The sequence below is a fragment of the Mus pahari genome, chromosome 10, assembly GCF_900095145.1.
Source record: "Mus pahari chromosome 10, PAHARI_EIJ_v1.1, whole genome shotgun sequence".
In the NCBI taxonomy this organism is placed as follows: Eukaryota; Metazoa; Chordata; class Mammalia; order Rodentia; family Muridae; genus Mus; species Mus pahari.
In genome coordinates this window covers 55043154-55066975 of record NC_034599.1, presented here as the reverse complement: position 1 = coordinate 55066975, position 23822 = coordinate 55043154, and the positions used below count along the sequence as shown (strand labels likewise).

At 44.5% G+C, this 23822-nt stretch overlaps 1 protein-coding gene across 3 annotated transcripts in view; it reads left to right on the top strand.

Moving 5' to 3' along the window:
• The window catches only part of Thsd4 (thrombospondin type 1 domain containing 4), a 560327-nt gene that overhangs the window by 371907 nt on the left and 164598 nt on the right, over positions 1 to 23822 (top strand). Inside the window, exon 1 of one of the 3 annotated variants that reach the window (XM_021206618.1) lies at positions 19783 to 20064. The exons of the other annotated variants lie outside the window; for them this stretch is intronic. Within the exon in view, the coding sequence (XP_021062277.1) occupies positions 19993 to 20064 (72 nt within the window). The 5' untranslated portion in view covers positions 19783 to 19992. Of the gene's footprint in view, positions 1 to 19782; positions 20065 to 23822 lie in introns of those variants that run through there. 3 annotated transcript variants of the gene reach the window in all.

Here is a 23822-nt window from a genome sequence, read left to right as displayed (position 1 = left end):
AGTATTTCCTCTCTTAAATCACACAACACAGGCACAGGCAGGGCATTCTTGAGTTCCCCCTCCTTGTTTGGAGACAGACATTAGCTGTCCCGGCTGGCCAGGCAGTCGTTCTTGGCAGTCAGTCACGTTGTGCTTTTCTTCAGTTTATTTGAGGATGTTTTTAAGGTTGTGTTTGGGGGCTGGGGGGTTCTTCCTGGAAGAAATGATTTCTTCAGTGTGCGTTGGATACACAGGTTTGAATCTCTTTTGGCATGTTTATGGGCTGGATGACAGACCAGACACGTGAGAGGAAGCTTCATTCATCACTTGTGCCAATGCCAGGGATCTTATTTGACATAGTTCCAGTTAGGTGATGCAGATCCTTAAAACCAGCCCTGTGGTGGATCACCACTTAGCAGACAATAGCTATTCTGCCAAGCTTTGGTCTCTGTGTAAAATGTATTTTCATTTCAACCTAGGACAGGCCTCTTAGTGTCTGAGTGGATGATGGGCATGGCACCCAGTGTGGCACAATGCGCCGTGCCATGATACTGAGTCAAGTTACCACATGTAAGAAATGGCCACTGCTAGGAACCAATGACCCTCAAATTATGTTAAACTTCATCCCCAATGTGTTAGTGTGAAGAGGTGTAGGTTTCCAAGGTAATGGAGCCATGAGGTCTTTCCTCTTCTGCCTTCTGCCTCGTGGAAACCCAGCAACAAGATCCCAGTTTCCTAGGAGACACAGACCCCTACCAACGCCAAGCCTGACAGCACCTTAATCTTGGCTTCAGGAACTGTAAGAAAGGAACTTTGAAGTTTGGTCATTTAGTCTGTTTCAACATTTTTTATAGAAGTGTACATGGACAAAATTGTTTATTGGAATATGCAAACACTTCCTCCCATGACTATAAGAAAGAGCATTATGGGCAGGACAGTAAAACAATACTTTTCAAATGGCAGGAACCACAGGATGGAGAATGCGGCAAATTCTTGCATCTTCATGAAATTAATTTTTATAATCAATGTTATATTTAGGCCCCATATGTATAACTTTTGAGTATTTGAAAGTACCTTGTAGACACACATTAAAAGCTTGCAAACCATTGACCCATTCACAGTATTATCAATAGACTCTAACAAAATCAATCTCTCTCTCTCTCTTCCTCTTCTCTCTCTCTCTCTCTCTCTCTCTCTCTCTCTCTCTCTCTCTCTCTCTCTCCTTTTCCCTTTCCCTGCTTTCCTATCTCTCCCTTCCTAGAATCCCCCTCCAGTAACTTACATGATTTGGATGTTTTTCAAATTTTGTAGGCTTTTTTCATTTTTGAGACAGGCTAGCTTCAAACTCACTATAGTCAAGGACAGTTTTGAACTTCCACACCTCCTGACTCCACCTGCAAAGTACTGCTCACAGACGTGCACCATTCCACCCAGTTTATGAAATGCTAGGTTGGGATCAACCTAGGGCTTTGTGCATGCTAGGCAAGCACCTACCAACTGAGCTATAGTCCCAGCCCCAAGTGATTTTTTTCCCACTGATATAACGATGGTTTTTGTTAATTTAGGCTACTGTTATTGGTGTTATAATGTAGCCTAGTGGGCTTGGGGAAAAGCAGGGTATCAGATTCTCCTGATGTTACTTTTCAAATGCTGTAATAGACACTGTGATCAAGGCCACGTACAGAGGAAAGTGTATTGACTTTTGAAACCTCTAAGTTTTCCCACCTCTGCCAGTGATGTGCCTCCTCCAATAAGGCCACACCTCCTAATCCTTCCCAAACAGTTTCACAAACTGAGGACCAAGTATTCAAACCTATGAGCTTGTGGGCCCATTCTTATTGGAACCACCACACCTGGTCTTGGAAAGACCCTTTGAGTTTCAAAATGCTCCTTACTGGAAATCACAAAAGTTGAGTATGAGAGACAGATGACTTGGATGTTCATGGCCATCTTTCCATCTCTGCCATCGTCAGAAGTCATGGAAGGGCCAGAGGCAAGTGCTCTTGTCTGTGCACTGTGGTATTTTTTTATGATGGATGAAGCTCTGTGACTCTTCAGTGTTGTTCTAAGAATATCAGGAGCTGCCTCTGGAAGACTTTGCCAGTGACTTCTCATTCTAGGCCCTACCACAGGGACTCAAAGGTTAACAGTGTGCCATGGAAAGCACAAAGACCTACCTAGGTCATTCTTAAGATGCGGGCAGAGTTGTCCCATCCAGAGAGCTCACCCTTCTCATCTGGAAAATGGGCATAAAATCTCTTCTCTTAATGCTATTAAATACAGTGATGTCCCCTGATATCTGTAGAGCAAGCCTTCAATGAGTGTTCTCTTCTTTGCTCCTGACAGTGTAAGCTTAGACTCCCTCGGTGGGCTATCACTTCTATTTCTGGGTGTAAAATAGCCACACAGCTGCTGTTGATATGGTGAGACATACTTCTTAAAGGAACTCATCCCATTTTTTTTTTTTTTTGGCTGGATGTGGCTGAATCAGGAGCAGAGGAAAATCTTAGTACTGAATGTGTCTGCTATCTATTCCTTATAAAAGGTAAGGAGAGTCTGGACTATGAGGCACAGACATACTTCATCTTCTAAAAAAAATATATAATACAGGGGTTGAGATGTCTGGTCCAGGACATCCTGACTTCTATGCTGTGGAGACCAGAGTCTTTGCCAGATCTGTGCCTGTGTCCCTTTCCTGTTGGCCCTCCAGCTCTCTTGCATCTGTGAAAGGTGAACCTGTCTTGAGGATCCTCTGCCATCTCTCCTCCCTGTTTGCCAGGTGGGTAGCAAGTCTAGGATGCTATCAGAGATTACATGCTCAAATTCCAGTGCATCAGGAAACCTGGGTCCCTCCGAGGCCCTGAGGAATGGCGTGCTCCTGCTTCAACTTCTAGACTTGAGCTAAATAAGACATGAGCTCTGCCATGCTGCTGAGATCCAAAGGAGTCCCTGTAAATGTGCTAGCTTTCTCTTAACTAGTGAATCTGCTGAGACAAGGGGTATGTTTTGAAAAAACATCCCCCTCTTAGGATAATACTTGACACTCTTCTGAACAGGATAGCACATTATATGGTTGGTCACCACTGAAGAAAAAATTTCACAGTTGCCTAGAAATTAACTCTACCATTTATTTATAATACTTTTTGTCTATTGATCATAAGACATATGGAATGCGGTTCTCTGTCAGCTAGAGGTCAGTTTAGTGTTTTTTCTTTTACCCAACAGTTTTCAGCTGGAAGCTGGAGTTAGTGATTAACTCTAAGAGTTGTGCTTTAAATTAGATTAAACACTCCTGCTGCCAGGCGCTGGCCTGAGCTGGGCTCCTTAGTAAGAACAGGAGAAACAACTGTATTATTTTTCTCAGTCTCAAATTCATAAATTAGAAAATTACCGAAGTTTTCTCTAAATACTTATTTCAATTGATCTCTTAGTTTATAGTGTCCTAAACGAAGCACACTGAAAGAAATTTTATCTTCCTGGACTTGAGTTTCTGCAAGTCTAAAAAATGAAGGCTATAATGCTGTAGGATTGAGAGCGGTTGGGAGCTAGAGAGATGGTTCAGCCGTTAAAGGCTAGGCTCATGACCAAAAGTATGAGAGAAGCAACTTGGGGTGGGGGTGGGGGGATCACATCTCCTTCCCGGCCTAACACATGACACGATGCATATAAATAATACACACAGTACATATAAAGGCCTTTGACCTTTCCTTGGCAGTTTCGTTCCTTGAAATTTGCCTTGGAATTATGAAGTTGCGTTATCATCTTTGGCTGCTACCCTGAACACACACTAAGCAATGCTGGCAACCCCACCATCACACTGCCTGTTGCCTTTTGGTTGGTGTCTTCTGGTCACTCTTGGCTGTTCACCATGACCTTTGTCTTCTTCAAACACCTTCTTCTAGGAGGAAGAATAGGAAATACCCATGGAAGCTATTATTGTTAAAAGTTGGACAAGCTTTTAAAACAGCTTGCGTTGCTTTACCTAGAGCCAAGCCTGGCTGGTTCCACACAGGTGGAGGTTAGCAGAACTCAGAGCTGAGTCCTCACGCTCATCTTGCCCAGGAGAAATGAAGAAATGGAGAGAGGAAGTAGGGAAGGAGGAAAAAATGTCCAGGGTTTGAAATAACTTTGAAGCTAAAAATGATGTGACCAGGCATTAAAACAATAGAGACACCATCTGTTTACCCAGCAGAATTGTGCCAATATACTGTTGTTTTCAAGGTAGAGTCAGCTGACATTCCAGTGACTTAAGGAACTTCATGGAAACGTCTCCTTCACATAATCTCTTCATCCAGTGTGCCTTGGCAAGGGAAGTGTCACCTAAGCTCTTGGGATCTGGGTAACGTTTGTCTTCTTTCAGTAGGGTGTTTGACCTCCGCTTTGTGCCGTACCCCTCACCTCCAAAGAGATCCCACATGGGGCTCTGTCATCAAAACCTCATAGTCTAGTTAGTTAATCTTAAATAAGTGAGAAATCTGTGCCATAGATAGGAGAAGGGGCCAGAGGGAAAAGTACAGGCAAGGAAAATAGTTATCAAGCTGGTGTCAGTGGGGTGGGGCAAGCAGGTCTGAGGTGAGCAGGCCTCATAGACAATAAGACCCAAGAGGAAGTTGCCCTTGCCAAAGGGGGAAAGGGGAGGAGACCGGGTAGAGTTTTTGGCCATAGGCAAACTGAGCAGGGAGGAGCTACAGCTTGAGTGTGGTGGGAGGGGTCAGGTCCCACTGCACTTCCTGTTCTGCTAAGGACTTCTCTTAAAATATTTCTATTAGTTCTGTGTGAATTTCTTACAACGTATTTTGATCATACTCACTCTTAGCTCTTCCCAGATCCTCCATGACCTTCCTACCAACTTTATGTCATTTTTATGCAAACATTTTAATTAATTCTTGGAGAATTTCATATAATAGATTCTGACCAGACCTACCCTCAACTCCTTGTCGTCAACCTGTCTAGATCCATCCCCTCAGACTTCATGCTTTTCAAACTTCAATAGCCCATCTAGTTCCACTGCTGCTGCCCATGCCATTCAAGGGGTCAAACATATGGTGTCAGTCACAGGGTATGGGGCCAGTCATTGGAGCGTGATCAAACTACCAGAGACACTCAAAGAACACTGACCTTCCTCGCCGAGAAGCCATCAACTCTCCATAGCACCTCAGGGGTGGGGGTTTTCCAGTCTAGAACGTTGACTGCTCTTGTACAGGTCTTGTGTGGGCAGTCACAGCTACTGTAAGTGCAGAGTTCAGCTTCCTGTCACATCTAGAGACATGGCTTTGCTCTGGTTCTCCTTGACCTCTGGATCTCAGTCTTTCTGCCCCCTCTTCCACTACAGTCCCCGAGACACATAGACATCCCATTTGTGACTGAGCACTCCACTGATACTCTTTGCATTTGACCAGTTATGACTTTATACTTTAACCGCCATCCACTTCACAAAGGACCTTTTCTGATGAGGTATGAGAGTGGCGCTATGCTCTGGGTAGAGAGATAGGAATTTAGAGAGCAGTATAATACTACATCCATCCAGCAAAATTATAGTAGTAGGTTTACCCTGGAGCTGAGTGCCTTCCATCACTGGTTCTTGGCCAGATTTATTAGGCATGTGGTTATTCCCGCAGTGCTATGGACCTCTTAATTCAGGTCTAAAGGTTTCTCATTTATTTCAAAGTCAATAGGAAACTTTAAGGTAAAAACAAAAAAAGGGACAACCAGTTTCCACTCGCAGTTCACAGTGTCAGTCAGGGTAGAATCTCAGAGACCAGCTAGGAGTCGATTGAAAGTATCTGGGGACTTGGATAGCTTGGCCAGTGAGGGCAGTGGAGTTGATTAGAGGTGGGTGAATTCAATCTCAGTTGAGGGTAATTAAGGGCTCAGTGTGGAGACAAAGGCCTTGTGTTTGAATTTCTCCTTTACCCATCAATGGTCAGCCTGTTGACTACCAGTTCAACTTCTCTGAGCCTTGGTCCCTTCAGCTGCAAAAAGAACTGATAGATTAATTTGATGTGTGATGTAATTGGTACAGCGCCATCATGCTCCCTTAACAGCGTTTAGTGGCTTAAATTAAGTCTTCAGTAAATATTATTTTTCTGTTGTTGAAAGGGAGGGAAAAATAATCTCTCAATGAAGCTATTACTTACAACTTGCTCCAAATTACTACCTCAGATCTGTTAGCATTCCGTGGCAGTGATAAAATACCTGAGATAAGCAAGTTATAAGGAGGAGATACTAGGTTTAGAGATGGTTCATTCAATAAAGTATTTCCTCTGCAAGCATTAAGACCTGGGTTCCTTCCCAAGAACTCGCATAAAAACTCTGAATCTGGTGACTCACTCTTGTAATCCCAGGGCTGGGAGGACAGAACCCAATAGATCCCTGGAGCTCCTTTGGCCAGCCAACATGAATTGGAAAGTTCTAGGTAAAACAGACAGACCCTGTCCTAAAAACAAAAACAAAAAACAAAACAAAACCAAAAACAAACAAAAAACTCACAATGGAGGATGACCAAAGAAGACACCTTGACATGACCTCACAATAGGTTCACCTCTGGCCTCTGTATATATGTATTTTTGCAGAGCCCTTATCATATAGGATTTTGGGGCAGCAGACCACCACATTTATTTTTCAGTTGCCTAATAAAACTTGCAAAAACTGCAAAACAGGCCCCTAAATTCTGGTGAGCATTGTTGCTAAAGCAAGCCCAGGCCTTTATCAAAATCCTTCATGGACTTGGTACACATCAGTATACCCCACTTCCTGTCCACTTTTCTAGCTATTAGGAACAGCCTGAAACTCAGATTACAAGGGTATTTCTACAGTGTATACTACATTTTTACACCCCCTCAGAAAGTTCTGTGAGTTTTGTAGCCTGAAATAAGGACCCACACAACGTTAAGAAGTGAGCACACTCGTGCCATGAAGGTTTTCATCCATGACTGGAAATGTAACAGAGATTTGTGGAACCTTTGGCACTTACCTCATAGCCTTTGCCTAGAATAAGTGAGGCAGGAAGACAGACAGATATGATGGACAGCCCCAAGACTAAACTCCTGGCATTGACCAAAGCTCTTGTACTGGTTAGTTTTCCCACATCACAACCTAGAATCGACTGGGAAGAAAATCTCAGTTGAAGATCTATCTAAATAAAGTTGGCCCATGGGCATGTCTGGTGGATTGTCTTGATTGTTAATTGATCAAGCCCACTGTGGGCGGTAACGTTCCCTAGGCTGGGCACTGAACTGCATCAGGCTGACTTGTATCTCAGCATAAACAGCAGATAGCAAGCTGACAACCTGAGTGCGTCCATTTTTCTCTGCTTTTGACTGAGGATGTGATGTAACTAGCTATTTACATTTCTGCTTTGGCTTCCCCTCAACAGTAAGCCATAAAGTGGAATTGTTTTTGCTCAAGGTATTTTGTTGTCCTAATGTCAATGAAATTAGAGCAACTTTGAAGGTTGTAAGGTAGTACTGTCGTGTGGAATGTTATCTTACAGGTTTAAGCCATTCTACCAACATAGTGGGGGTATGACTTTACTGTTATAGGAGTTTGACAGGCTTGTTACTACAAAGCCAGAGAAAAATAATCACCTCTGTTCACTTCAAATGAGAAATTTACCCACATTTAACTAAGTCAAATTAACATTAGAAGAAGGTGATAATTGTGATCTTTGGAAGAAGAGCAAGCGATCAATTAGCACACTGTTGTGAATCCACTGGAAATATTGTCTTAGTCCAACTGCTAAGAGGTTTAAAGTCCCCATTTACACAGAGAACTAACACCACTGTGAATAAAAAACCTTAGTGCTTCTGAGATACCCACCTGTGTATCTTCTGTAAATTGATATGTTTGGACAGAGTGATGTGTTGTAGGTTGTCACTGGGTTTCTGGGACCAGGTGTCTGCAGTTTGAATGAATGAACCCTAGAGGGCGCTATTGCATGTTTTGCTGATCTGGGCTACATGGATCTAAGCTGAATTCAAATAAAATTCATTACTTATGATTATTAAAATTTCATGAGTTTGTGGTGGGAACATTAAAAGGTGTAGATTCACAAGTAAGGGAAAAAAATCGAAATTACTGCTCAGAGGTTACTAGCCATATCATGCTGGAGAGTCACCTTCTTAATACCTTTTTCTGTATGTTCATGATTAAATGGTTCCGCCCTCGAAATTGTGCATTGTTACTTTTCTTCACTTGACAGCCAATATAGTAAATAAATATCACATTTTATTTGTTTATTATTCTTTTCTCATACATTACACCCCAACTGCAGTTTCCCCTCCTTCTACTCTTCCCAGTCAGTCCCCCCCACCACACTTCCCCTCTGCCCCAGACCCACTCCCCTCCATTTCCATCAGAAAAGAACAGGCTTCCCAAGGATGTCAACCAAACACTGCATAGCAAGTTACAATAAGGCACAACCCCTTGTATCAAGACAGGATAAGGCAACCCAGTAGGAGGACAAGGGTCCCAAGAGCAAGTGAAAGAGTTAAAAAACAGCCCCTACTCCCACTGCTCATGAGTCCCACAAGAACACCAGGCTATACAACATAACATACATGCAAAGGGCCTAGTTCAAACCATACAGGCTCTGCGGTCGTCGCTTCAGTCTCGCTGAGCTCCTATGAGCCCAGCTTAGTTGATTTTGTGGGCTGGCAACACATTATTTATATAAGTAAGTCGTCATCAAAATTAAACAGAAAGGTGACTCAGAATCTGTGGTTAAATATTTACATTCCTAAGGTTTTTCCCTCTTGCAAACAATATTGAAAGCTGTCCTTAGATAATTTGGACTCCTGTCATTCACAGATAGAGAACTGGTATCATTTCAAAATAGTCTTCTGGAATTGCCTGCTAAAGGCTTTATGCCTCAAAGTGTGGACACTGCCTCTCCAAGCAAAGACTACCAGCTTCTCTAGGGCTATCACCCACCTCAGTCTATTGATATAAAGATTCCAGGGACCTGTGTACACAGAGCATTTGAGAAGCCCACACTGAAAGCACCTGTACGGCCTATGATTGCACCAAGTGCCTCACGCCACCTGCTTCCCCGTGTAAATCATTTTCTGTGCAGATGGACAAGGTGAGCATGGCAGCTCATTGTTTCCTGTCTCCTCGAACACCTCTAATATCTTCTGTATTCCACTTTTTTTGCACGATTCAGTGTCTATTTATTGATTGTCCGTTCATAGCCTTCCCTACTTTTATTTCATATTTTTCCAAATGAATAACTTTGTCTGTTGATTGAACTGATTTGTTTATTTTGGCCCAGTATGAAAGAAGAGTAGAAAATAACTAACATTTGAAAAACAAGAATGGGGTTAATATTTTTGGTGCTTACCCAAAAGGGAATTTTAAGGACACTGCGTTTTGGGTGCTACAAAAATCAGTTTAGTTGAGATCTACTTCGTGTATCATGCAGTTTTCTAACTAAAGTGTATACACACACATAATATATAATATATATGTATACATATTCATGCATACTGTAACATTCCTCCAAATAATCCTGTATTCATTAGCAGTCATTCTCCTATCTTTCCTTTAGCACTTCAGCCTAGAAAAGTGCTAATCTAATTTTTGTCTTTATAAATTTGCATATTCCAGACTTTTCACATAAACGGTATCAGCCGACAAATGCTCTCTTGGAACTGGCCTCCTTCACTTAGTTTTATATTTTCAAGGGTACTTCATTGCGTAGCTTCACCTCTTATATCCAAATACCACAGTACTTGCCGTGCAAGCTGGTGACCTGAGTTTGAACCCCCAAAGCCATGTGAAGATGGCAGTAGAGAACTGGCTCCTGAAGGTTTTCCTCTAAGCTTCTCATGTATACTGTGGCTGAGCAGTACATGACTATACATACATACATACAAATTAATAATATGACAATAGTGGTAATAATAAAATAAAAAAGGTGTTCACAGGGCTGGATACCTAGGAGACTCTAGGGAGGAGTCCCACCTTCTTGTCTCCTGCAGCTTCTATAGACTGCACGTGCTTCTCAGCTCACGGCTCTTTTTCAACTGCAAAGCCAGCAATGGTTGGCTAAGTTCCTCTCAAGTCAGATTTCTCGGACATCATCATCTGCCCACTTCTGTCATGTTTATGGGATCCTTGTCACTAACTGAGTCCACCTAGATAATCCAAGCTAACCTACCTAGTATAAATTCACCAGATTAACCATGGTACTTCTACCAGCTCCTTTAATTTCCCGTGGCCATGTCTTCATTATGTTTCTATTGCTGAGATAAAACACTGGCCAAAGGGGCTTGGGAGCTGACTCGGTGGTTAAGAATACCTGCTGCTCTTGCAGAGGACCTGGGTTTATTCCTAGCATCCATGTAGCAGCTCAGAACCCCCTATAACACTAGTCCCAGGTACCCAATGACCTCTTCTGGTCTCCATGGGCACCAGACATACTCATGGTACACATACATACTTGTAGGCAAAACTGTCACATAAAATAAATCCATCTAAAACCATGTTTTTAAGAATAGAAAAACATGGACCAGAAGCAACTTGGGGAGAAAGAGTTTATTTCAGTTTATAGCTTTTAGTTGAGAAAAGCCAGGGAAAGAACATGGAGGCAGGAACTGAAGCAGAGACTAGGAGGGAGCACTGCTTTCTGGCCTCCCAGTTTGCTTCCTTATACACTCCGGGACCACCTGGCCCTGGATAGCAGTGACCCCAAACGGGCTAGGCCCTTCCACCCCAAGCATTAAACAAGAAAATGCCCAACAGGCCTGCCTACAGACCAACCTCATGGGGACGTTTTCTCACTTGAGGTTCCTAGTCTCTGATGGCTCCAGCTGTGTCAAGTTGACAAAATGCTGGCCAGCACACGTAGCACGTTCCCAGACCCCGGAGATTAGGATGGAGACATGGTGGCGGCTTTCCCCAGTCTGGGAGTTTTCTGTCTTATTTTTAATTGACAGGTAAAAACATATATATATATATATATATATATATATATATATATATATGTGTGTGTGCTTTGATATGTTTACATCATGGAATGACTAAATCAAACTGTTAACATACTTATTGTCTCATATTCCAGTTTTATGGTTTGCACTGGAAAATTGCTGAGAGTATCTTTTCTTTTAAGTATGTAATCTAATATAGTATGCTACTGTACACTATGCAGTATTATATACAGGCATGACATATGCTGTATTACTATATGACATAGGCTCTTATATACTGCGATCACATAGATAGACAATCTGATCCACTCTGAGTTCATCTTGTGTGCAGTAGAAGCTAGAGGACTCATCTTCCTTCTTTTGAACATCGCTGTCCCTCTATCCTGACTCTACTGATTGAGAGATTTCTTCACTGTGTGGGTTCATTTTGTCTTAAAGCATAGCATAAGAATGTGCCAGTATCGATAATTAAATGATGTGCTCACTCTAAGGAATTGGGTAGGACTTTACTTTGGGGGCATACCATGCTTTATTCAAGTACTCTCCTGTGTCTTGAGTGTCAAATCTGACATTTCACTGTTGAAATTGCCTTTATGTGATCCTACACTTTTAAGAGATATATTACTGGCATGGCCCCTTTCCTGTGATCTATATTCTTAATTTTGCATGGAAATCATTCACCCCTTTCAACCATCCTGGTTTTAGCTCTCATCCCTTTTAATCCAGATCGTGGTCGTAACCTTCCGAGTCCTCTCCTGGCTTACTTTCTTCATGCCTTCTGATCCCTCTCTGTACAACAGAGTAGGCTTTGCAAAATGCAAATTTGGCCCTAGTAACTGCTGCCCCTGCCCTTTCATCAGAAGCTTGCTGGAAGAAGGACTAAACTCTTTCATGGTGTGTTTCTTTGTCTTTGGCCCAAGCTGATGCTGGCCTCTTTCTTGCTCACTTTCTATTCATCCACACCTGCTCCCTCTCCAGTTGTCATAAAAGCCATTATTGCTCCCAAGGCAAGGCAATCCCCCTAATGAGGGAGGACATGCCTCTCAGACCACCACATAGCCTTCTTAGCATTGCGCTATCAGGCATATTTCTTGGATTTCATTAGCATTGTCTCCTGAGCCAGTCAGCTCCACAAAGACTGGAATTGTGTTTGGTTTGCTGATCACTGTATTCTCAGGTCCCATAAAAAGAACTGACATCGTAAGAAAATGGACAAGTGAAGTGTGCATCTTACTCTATATTAGACTTTTAATTCTGTTTATGGTGTATTTTTTTGGGTGAGATTTTTTTTAAAACGTACACAAAATATGTAATTTTTAAAACTAATTTCTGACCTTATTACAGCCATGCATGTAAGTCTTTTCCATCTCAAGAATATAGAAATACTCACCCATCTTCTTAAGCAATTTTCAGACTTGTTTTGTTTGTCTGGGCTCTTTAATCTACCAGAAAATTATTTTGGCGAATGGTGGAAATTAGATAAGTAAGTTCATTTGCTTCACAATGGTTAGCGATGTCCCCAACCTTTTCCATCCTTCCCTTGCTGGTTTGAACTGGCTTGATGATCGCTGACCAATGCTCAGACGTGTCTAGTTGGGGCTTGTCTCTTCCTTCACTGGGTGAATTTTATTTATTGTATACTGGTACTATGCTATAATATCTGGCAGGCTCATCTTAAAAGAAAATACGTTTTTATAAAATAATACCATGTGCTGAAATTTGAAATAAAGTTAACTAGACAAAACTATCACTTAGTAGTGATTTATAATAATACATACAAGCAGAGAATTCCTGCTGAGGGTGCCTGGATGAGCATCTGCTTGTGCTCTTTGAATTCCTGGTTCAGTAAATAAAAGGTGGGAAGCAGGCATTTGTATCTCTGCAAAGGTTCCTGAAGATTCTAATCCAGAAAACACATTTTTTTCTTTTTTGTTTTTATTTTATTTTATTGTTTATTTATTTTATGTATATGAGTGCTCTATCTGCATGTACACCTGTGTGCCAGAAGAGAGTATCAGATCCCCTCATAAATGGTTATGAGCCACCATGTGGTTGCTGGGGATTGAACTCAGGTCCTCTGGAAGAGCAGGCGGTGCTCTTAACCACTGAGCCATCTCTCCAGCCCCATAGAATACAGTTTGAGACTGTACTTTCAAGCAAATTCGTGAGATAACAAATGTGACCAAGTCGTGAATGGCCTCGCTACCTTTTCTAAGGTAATACTTTGGTGTCTCCAGAGTTAGGATGAACCGCAGCACATGGACATTGTCCTGTTGAGATCTCCACTCTTGGCTCTGTGTCTCATTCCTGAACCCAGCTGAGCTGAGCCACACAGTCACCCTCCCTGCCTTCTGTAAGCCCACAGAGCTGCTCTGCTGACTGAAGGTGCTCATACAGCCAGGCTTCAGGCAAAACCAGGGAGACGAGGGCAGGGTGGCAGGGCCCTTTGTTATAGTTGCTTGTTATTTCCCTTGGCTTTAAGGGAGAGAAGTTGCTAGAAATGCAACAGAATGGTGCTTTCCTCGTCCCATCTCTGTGGCCAGCTAATGGCTCTTCAGTTCACACAAAGGCGAAGTTAATTACTAACACCTGCTTCTCCTCCTGCACTCCACGTGCATGGGGCCGGCTTCCCTGACTGAAGGCCCCACCCTTGCCACTGGTGTATTCTATACAATTTATATGCACTGTGTGCCTCTGTGAAGAAGGCTGCACCTTCCCTCTTCCTTCAAGTGACATTCTTTGCAAGAAATAAAATAAGGTCTTTAGAGGGGAAAATACACTGTAAATTTATTCTTAGTAAGACAGAAGTGCACAAAATATAGACGATATGGTTGTAGACCTCTGTGCGCTCTCTCTCCCTCCCTCTCTCTCTCTCTCTCTCTCTCTCTCTCTCTCTCTCTCTCTCTCTCTCTCTCACACACACACACACACACACACACACACACACACACTTCTCCTTGTCACTCAGGTGTTCCCTGACAGCGTTCTGGATGCTCCCCTGTCCCCTTTACCTTTCCTGCTTTTGAAGATGAATCCTTAGCCCTGTGCACTCATCCTAATGAAACAGGGGCGTCCTGTGAGACCTTCCTGTGCCTCTGGTCCCTTCCTCAGCCACCCTGAACAGGGAAGCCCTTGTGGGGACAAAGACATCAGCTGTCACAGAGGGCCCACTCTGTGTTCTGTTAACAGTTAGCTTAAAGGATGGTAAATGCCACACTGAGAGTGAGCAGAAGGTGACACAGGAGCCAGGAGCCAGGGTCCCCAGCCTCAGTTGGGCAGGCGTCTGATGCAGTATAACTCCTGGGGAAGGTGTCACTTAGGCTTGTGGAAGTGAGTGGGACCTGTGTGTAGTAACTCACTTGACTGTTAACTATTGCCATTACCATCACACCATTTTTATTTAACTCTGATTAGTGATGTGTTTGTGCCTGAACATTCAGCATGAAAGGAATATGGAAATGCTTGCCAATAGAAATTTGAGGTGGTTTAAAATTCCACTAATGGCCACACTGAAAAACTAATGAAATGAAGTTTACTTAAATACCATCCTCTATGTAACCCAATGTTAACATTTACAACACACTGCAAGTTGAACTCTGCACTTCAAGTGCTCAAGTCTCCACAGGTGACTAAGTATCTAGCACATAAGAAAGCATAGATCCGCAGTAATGCATCTGTTCCTCTCTCCTCCCTGAAGCTCTTCAGGCCCCCTCCTTCCCGTTAGTCACTGACAGCTCTGTGTGTGTAACTGCATATGGTGAGTGCATTTATGAGCACTTAGAAGCATGTCCATGGGAGTTGGTGGGCAGTCTGTGGCACAACTTTTCTTCATCCCTTTAGAGTCAGTCTTAATGTTTCTTATTGTTACAAAGGAAACAACATGGTGGAGTTGTTGTTGTTGTTGTTGCTTTCATTGCTGCAGAGCAGACTCTGATGTCAAACTCTCAGGAACCTGGAGGCTAAGGCAGAAAGATTGAAAACTCAAGAACAGACTGGGCTGCAGAACAAAACCCTGTCTCAAAACCCACAAATAACCAAAAAGCATTGCTGCAAGTGTCTCATTTTGTGAATGTCACCAGTTGTTCCATTTGTCCCCCCCCCCCAGTGGGCATTTAAGTGGCTGTCAACACTTTGTGCACCCAAACTCTCTGACCTGAGCTGTCAGGCACAGGGCAGAGGGGGCTCAGGCAGTGAGGTTGGAAAATGGCATCCTAGAAGGCTCCAACATAGAAAAAAACTTGGAACCCAGGTGGGGATAGGGTTGGTGGGGGCGGTGGTTTCTTCTGGGTAATGATGGCTGGAGAGTGGAGTGGCTATGGACAGAAGACAGAGGGAAGGAGCTGGAAGACCAGAAGAGACTGGATCACAGTTATCACTTAAGGAGTTTGGGTACCAACCCTGAGGGAGAGCCATTAAAGAAGTGGGGGAGTGTACATGATATAATTAATGAGCAAATGGGAGAAGAGAGCCAACCTTCCATACTGGTGAATTGTCTATGTAGGAAGTATGAGGGAAACAGAGAAATCATCCCAGAATGCCACAGCAGCAATTTGCTGCAGACAGGATCTACAGACAGATGTTAAAATCGGTAGAACTCTAAGAAGAAGTGGCATACTTGCCTGCCCTCAAAAACATCTCCTCTACGTATTTATTAATTATAGTGATGCTTTTTAACACATATCCAAATATACTTTGAGACTTCCTTTCTAGGAAGTGGAACTTAATTCCACTAGACTTAGAGACTCATTTATAATGAGTAGAATTTGGAAAAGGAAAATAGTAGTAACTTTTACCTGTGAGAGACCTGGCTGTTACCACATTAGCCACGTCCCAAGGTAAACACAGTCAGCAATGTATCAGTAGTTACACCCCTGGCGGATGTAGTCCGGTGGGCACGTCACTTCCATGGTATTGTTTTCTCAAACCTGTGATTCTGGTTGGGTTCTAGAACAGGAAATGGAGATTTTTATGGGAAAAATCAGAAGCATATCCACAGGTAACTTAATATTATTGCACAGTGTTAACATCTTAGTCTTAATAAGTGCATTCCAGCTATTTAGGATCCTAACATTGCAGAGAACTAATATTGTCCCCCTGTGCAACTCTTCTGTCCAGATTGAATTATGTCAGAAATATTTGCTGGAGAAGAAGCTGGAAGAAGAAAAAGGGGTGACTTTTCACACTGAGATAACAGAGGGCCTTAAGAGAACAGGGCGGCAGGACTCCAGAGCAGCGGCTAAACAGAATCTCTGTGTGACCCACAGTGGTGTAAATAAAGAAGGGAGAGGTTGGGAAGTCTCATGCCACTGTTGGTCTCTGCAGTCACACGGGTAGCACCGTCATACATAGTGATGTCGTTCTCGCAGCAATGACAAGAAACAGGAGGAAAACTGGGTTTCAGGGATGCTGTTCTGTTTTAGACCTGTTGAATTTGGGACACACCAGGAAAATAGACCTATACGCTAGACAACTGTGGGCCTGGAGGTCAGGGGGACATCCTGGCTGAAACTAGTCAGGGGCAGCCATGGATGTGCAAAGGTTGCTGGAGGACCTCCCTTGTGAAATAGTGAGCTGGCCCAAGGAGAGCAGACGTAGAAGGGAAATGGCTAGAACACAGGTGTCTACAGCTCAGCCCAGAAGGTGTCATGGAGACTGGAGGAATTTTAGAGAAAATGGTGGCTGTTGCCATTCTATCGTTCAGAAATGAGGGTAGTGGGTATCAGGACCAGAACACCAGTCCTACCATCTACCCATTATACCCATTGTATGGCACAGGACAAATTAATTAGCACAGTAAGGCTGTTGTCAGCATTAGATGAGTCACAGCCTGAATGTTGCTGTGATTACAGGTGCTCAGAGATTGTTGGATGATGAAAAAATAAACAAGCAGGGCTCTCAAGGGAGCTATGGAAGAGAGCGATTCAAAGAGGACATACATGTCACCCTACTGTGATGGCTGATATCAGAGGCGGGAAATGACAAGCACTGGCCAGGGGTGAAGACAACCTGAACCTTTGTACATTGCACATAGAAAAGTCAATGGTACAGCCACCTTGGAAAACAGTGTGCTAAACGTTGTGTGATGGCATCTGTGTTAGCATGTGCTGGCAGGATACGCTGAAGAGGCAGCATCAGGACCATGAGTCACCATCGGGTCCAGCAACTCTGCTCTCAGATTTAGGTCCAGACAAACTGAAAGCAGGGATTCCTGCACATACTCATAAGCCTGTGCTCTCTGGAGTGCTACCATTGTCAAGAGGGCATACAGTGTAGTGTATCTTCACAGCTAATTATTATCCTGCCTTTTAAAAAATGAATTGTTGATGTATACCACAGCATAGGGAAGTTCTGAGAGCAGTAGACTGTGTGAACTAAGTCAGACAGAAGTGGACAACGTGTGTCATTCCATTTCTGGGGAGAGGCAGAGTCATAGAGATGGAAAGTAGACTGGGGTTTACCAAGGACAATGGGAATAGGGAGTTATACAAGAGCACAAGTAATTCCTGTGGAGGATGATGAGAAACTTCTGGAAACAAATAGTTACTGGGGCTGTGCAGTACTGGGAGTGTTTACAATGCTGCTCAATTGCATAATGAGTGGTGGTCAAATCTTGAGTTGGGTATCTTTCACCATGCATTCCCTTAAAAGGACATCATGGTTAGCACTGCTGAGAAGTCACAGAATGGCTGGAACATGAGCTCTTGTACTTTGAGATAGTGGGGTCACTGGTGCCATTTCCAGGCCTTCTATGATGGGGGGGGGGGATGTAGGGGGAGTTGCCAGAAATCATCTTGCAGAATTGGGGAAATAGCCTCAGTTGGGAAAACCACTTGCCTTGAAAGCCTGAGGACCTGACTTGGGATTCCCAGAACGCACATCTACAGCTGAGCACGGTGATATAAGCGTACAATCTCACCAACAGCGGGATGGGAGGCAGAGGTGGGCGGATACATGGAAGCTTGAGGACCAGCCAACCTGGCCTGCTGGGCAAAGTTGCAGGGCAACAAGAGACTATTTGTACAAGTAAAGTTTGACTGTGACATGGCCACATCTGTCATGTGCATATCACCTGAGACTTCTCGCACTCATTATAACTAGTTAAGTAGTGGCCGCAGACACCACCATATGGGCTGCAAAACTGAAAATATTTACTACCAGAGCCTCTGAAGGGAATTTCCCAACCCCCTGGCTAGGAAACATCCCTGGTCATTTAAGGAGCTGAGGTTTCTAAAATAATGCCTGTACTTCTTTCTGGCAGGCTACTGAGTCAATAACACTGCCTCTTAGAAAAGGGGAGCAGAAGCAACCTGGTGCAGACATATGACAATGACTAGTAAGGAAGAGGATGCAGAGGCAAAAGATAAAATAAAGTAAACCCTACTCATTTCTTTCTTTCTCCTTGCCGCATTCCTTAGTCACCCTGGGCATACCTGTAGCTTGAAGAATGGTTGTTGAGGATGTTAGGGTGGGACCACAGGAACTCCAGGTGTTCTTGCCAGGAGAAAGGATGGAACACAGAATAGTTTATAAGACCCGACTCTCAGGCTCAGAGTGGCCACCAAAGTACAGTTTGTAGATACGGGGACCACTGCATCCTCCTTTTTCTTGATTCTCTGGAAAGAGGAATTCTAAGTGCTGTCTACGCAGGCCCTCCCAGAAGTCTCACTGGTAAGACATCGCCACATGGCCAGTGGTAATCAGAGGCTGTAAACTGAAGTTAGGCTCACCGGTTCCTCTTCTGTGCAGAATAATGGTTGTAACCCAGGGCTTTCAAGTATTTGTTAATTTACTTTCTAGGGCTGAGTTCTGAACTTATGTCAGACAAAAGAAAAAGCCTGGCACTTCCAGAACTTCTGTGGCACAAACTGTGCCAAGTCATGTGCCTATGTGACCTCTGAAGTATCTTTCTGACCATTGGGTGACATTTCTCCACTTCACAGGAGGGACCATCAGGGCTCAAGGTTAACGATAGAAGTGGGTTTTGAACGAACACATGCCTGACTCCAGGACTGGAGCTGTTTCTGCTGGGTCAGATGCCACCCTGTTCTCCCTGGTCACCAGTACCCTCAGAATGCTTTTGTGTGCCTTCATAGGCAGAATCCAATACTTGGTGCATTGCAACCCACTTTGGACTTTGATTCATACTATTACAGATGATATAAAGCTGATGTCTGGAGTTCTGCAGGCTTCTACAGGTCTGTGCAAGCCTCTCGGCTCCCTGTGCCCCCGAATTCCACTCTGATGGTCATTCTGAGTCTGCTGAGAGTCTCCCTATGCCTTTTTGACAACACTACCACCCAGAGTTCTCTTTACAACTTATTTTTACACCCTCTACAATAATTCCTTACTATACTAGTTTAAGTACCATAACCCAGGAATGCAGCAACAGGGAGACACAGTGGCTCCCCATTCACATCCATTCCTGGTCATATGACGAGCAAGTGGCATGTTGGTGACTACTTCCCATGCTGCCTTTTGATGGTGTTGTCTTTGCCTAGATTTCCACAACTATCTATCAGATAGAAAGGGGAATGCAGGAGCCATCCACCCACCTCTTGACCTGGGGCCAGTGGGAAAAATAAACTGTATCCCAGAACTGGCAACTTGTGCATGCCCCGGGTCTCCTGGCTCTCCAGTCTGCCTGCCTGCAGCTCCTCCTGCTGCAGCCCACCGCCTCCTGCCTGCCTCAGTGGAGGAGGCAGAGCCATCCCCCTGCGTGCGTTCGGAGTGCTTACCTTGGACCCCTTTTCATGAATGAGGCCAGATGCACGCTCCACATTGATCATTTCTGTCCCCTCCCCTTTTCTGCTTTCTGTTAAAGGCAGCCCCCCAGCTCCCAGCTGGCTCCTGTCCCCTCCCCCAGCCAGGAGAAGTTATTACATGAAGAGATCAGCTTACCAGTTTTCTTCAGCGCAGAGGCTGGGCTCAGAGCACCGGGTAGTACAGTGGGGGAAAGAGCCAGGGAACCGGCGCGGTCGGTGCCTACGGAACTCCAGGCTGGAATCCCTGAGACGCAAGTGCATCTGCTAGCGTTAGCACTTGCCAGACGGAGTCTCCTCCAGGGTAGCTCTGACTCTGGGTAATAATGTTGGTCAGCTACCTGTTATTAACATTGTTCCACACTGAGACAGCCATGTTAGCAAGACCTGGGGGAGAGGTAAGCCAAATAAAATATCTTGTCAGAAGTTATATTTTTGTCAGCATTAAATTTCCCCTTCTGTCTACGAAGAGGGGTTGGGGAATAGGTTTTCGTGGTGTGTAAAGAATAATGCTTTCTATGACTTTGTTTTAGGCTTTTCTTGCAGGGAAACTTCTATTCCTCTTGAAGGAGCCTATGCTTTCTAAAATCTCGTGCTGAGCCTGTCCACGCAGTTGCCTCCCCGGGAACCTGCCATAGCCTGGGTGACAGATGTCTAAGGCAGGCATGCTTCTGCTGCTGTTTGCAGGGGTCTGGGGGGAATGCGTGTGAGATTCCAGTAGGGTCTGGTGCTGATGCAGGAGGATGGACACTGCCTTTGAGGCATTTCTCCTCTTGTGCTCAGAGAGAATCTGCACGCATGAGAGATTACCTTTCTCCCTCTGCCCTCATGCCGTAATTCCTCCTCCTTCGCTTTGATGTGCATGGGTAAACCTGCGGTTTGCTTTCTGCCGTGGGTGTGGAGGGGAAAGAGTGGTGGCATGCCCAGATCTGACAGGGGGAAAACAGAAGGGCATGACTTAGGGTCTGTGAGGACAACTTCTTATCGATCTGGCTCCTGTGTTTGCTGGGTATGTTTCTGGATATCACTGATCCCTCCAGGAGACCGTCTTGATGCGGGCAGAGTCTGGAAGTGTTGATCACTGAGCAGGGAGGAAGGAGCACTTAATGTCTCCACCCTGCCCTGAAAATGAGTGGGCACCAACTTTAGAATCTTCCTCTACTCCTTCACTACAAACTCCGATGGAAGTTCTCAGAGACAAGAATAATCCAAATGCAGCCTTTCTCCTGAACCCATCTTCCTCCTTGAAAAGCCTAGTGCCTTTTACGTCTATATATCTTTTAAAAGGGCCACGAGGCCACTTCCCGACGTTGCCTTTTGTTTGCCTTGTCAGGAGCCAAGAGAACCCTGAAAGCTAATGTAATTGCTTTTTCCCCTAAGCATGCTTCCGTGCTTACGGGCGTGCTCCCCAACCCACGCCCACGCAGCAAGGCTGAAGTGGTCATTTGTCCCAGGCTGCCTGCCTGTTAGTTACCCAAGCCCTCCTCTGAGCTGTGCACAGTCTCTGGGGGAATGGAGCTCTTGAGAGGGGAGCAGAGATGCCTAGTAGATTAGAAATGCTGACCGCTTGAAAGCAGACCACTGGTCTCTGCTTGAAGTCGAAGTTTGTGACTTCCCCGTTGGTTTTTTTTTTTTTTTTTTTTACTACGTGGAGTAAATGACAAATGGGCCCACTTCACTCAGCCCGGAGCACTTAAGCAGGCGAGAGGCAGGCTCATGTGGAAAATATTTCTATCACCGCTGCCGACACATCTGGTCAGGGGAGACCTCCATACTGGGCAAATCACAGCATTGTAGCAGGCCCTCCGCGGGTGCGCCAATTACTCTTATTAACAGCAAGGCAGAAGGCGGCTTCAGTTACCTGCCCACAACCGGCTCCCGGGGAGGGGAGGGTCACTCTGGAATGCATGTCCTGGAGCCTCTCACACAGGGAAAGGGCTCTGCGTCACCCCACAGCAAAGCAGAAGGGACAGGGGAAGCGGAGCACACAGGCGCGCCCTTACCTTGATGGAATAGAGATAGCACGGGGTGCTCACTCAGGAGAGCGGGACCAGACTGACTTTGGAGTTCAAGTATGTATGCTTAATACAACCAGTCAGAAAACCCAAGGAGATGTCTGCCCTGCCACCCACCTGGCACTACACTACTGTACCATATAAAAATCTCCCCATGCCGCCACTGCCGCCTCCTCCTCCTCCTCCTCCTTCTATCTCTCCAGCATGTGTGCATGTGTGTGCCTGTGTGCATACATGTAAGTATGTGGATATTTCTGTGCACATGGCTCTGTAAATGCCTGCACTACTAGGAGATGCTATAATTAGGATTCCTTTCACTTGTTGGAAGCGGAATGATGAGGAAGGAACATGACTGAGCCCCCACTCCTTAAAAGAGAACGTTGTTTATAAAGAGCTTTGAAGAATGTAGCATTTTATAGGGGCCTCTCTTTTATGACCATGTTACTCACAAAAGCATTCCCGTAAACATGCTGTGGCGTCCCTAAGTCACCACAATTTTCTTTCCTCCTGCCCGCCAATGGGTTTTCGTGTAGGTTCTAATTACCTTCTCTCTGGATGTTCCTTAAAATGCACAGGAGGAAAGGAGGAAAGGGGAGCAGGCATTGTCCACCCAGCTGCTGAGCCCGGGATTGGGAACCAAGCGCCAGAGCTGGGACCAGTTTACAGAGCCAGTTGTCTTGGGTGTGAGGTCTTTGCAGATAATTGGGGGCTTGAGTCGGGGAGGTACTTGTCCTTCAAGGACAGAGCAACCTGGTATTAGGTCAGTGCGTTAACGGGGGGGGGGGGGGGGCGAAGAGGGGGAAAGCTGTTGTTGCCTTTGTTTCCTGGTTGCCATGGCATTGAACTTATGGGTCACTAGAATGCCTTTAACTTTGACAAGATCAGAATAGAAACCATGTATACCTACAGACATCAGTGCAACCTCCGAAGGACTGTAAAATACTTGAAGTCAGGCTGGACTTTCGGTGCATTTTTAAAAGGTGTTTTTATTTGTAATTCTGTGGGGTGGGTTAGACATCTGCACGTAAGTGTGGTGCCCACAGAAGCCAGAAGAGGGCGCCAAAGCTCCTGAAGTAGGAGTTACAAATGGTTGTGAGTCACCTGACATAGTATGAGATCTAAACTCAAATCTTCTGAGGAGCAGAACATCCTTTTAACTGCTGGGCCATCTCTCCAGCAATTTTTAAAACATGCTTTGTTGCATCTAGTCCCCTATTTCCAATATTGCAGAAACTACACCGCACACACCCCATTCCCAGCTGTCTTGGTACCTTTGGGAGTATAGAAAGCCTGTCGGGATGCAGTCAGAGTCTATGTGGAGATAGAGGCAGTGAGGGATTGCATTTCCTGTCCTCATCCAAGGAGACCAGTGAGGTCCTGTGATATGGAGGGAGGAGAAGGAAGTAGGGGTAACCTGACAGCCTTGAAATTCTGTGTACTGAGGTGAGACTGTGTCAAAGGATGCTGTGGTGGGACAGTGTTAAAGGATGCTATTTTAACTTTGGTAAGGCAATGCGGCAAAACCTATCAAACTTAAAAAGAAATATCTGCTAATGCTTGTAGACTTTCCTTTTGTGGTGATGAAAATGTTTTAGAATTAGGTGGTGGCAGGGTGGTTGCACTATTCTGTGACTACACTAAAGCCACTTATGATAGCTCTCCTTCCTTTCTTTTTTTGTGCTGGAGAGTAAACCTAGAACATCATATATGTTAGTTATGTAGTCTATACTTCCACCCCCAAATTACATGCTTTAGAAAGAGAGAGAGAGAGAGAGAGAGAGAGAGAGAGAGAGAGAGAGAGAGAGTAGGTCAAAGGTCAATGCCATACATTTTTCTCTCTCTACTGTACTTTTGTTACTTTTTAATTTTGAGATTATATTTAATTACATTTCTCCCTTCCCTTTCCTCCCTCCAAACTCTCCCATATAACCCTCCCCGCTCTCCTGAAAATTCATGACCTCTTTTTTTTTCACTAATTGTTGTCAAATGCATAAATGTGTATATGTATATATATTTTATATGTGTGTATTCATCTATATTACTAAATATAAGGTATAATGCCCATATAATGTTACTTGTATGTATTTTTCAAGGCCGACTGACTTGTCACTGGCCTACCCATCAATGTGCTTTTCGCTGGG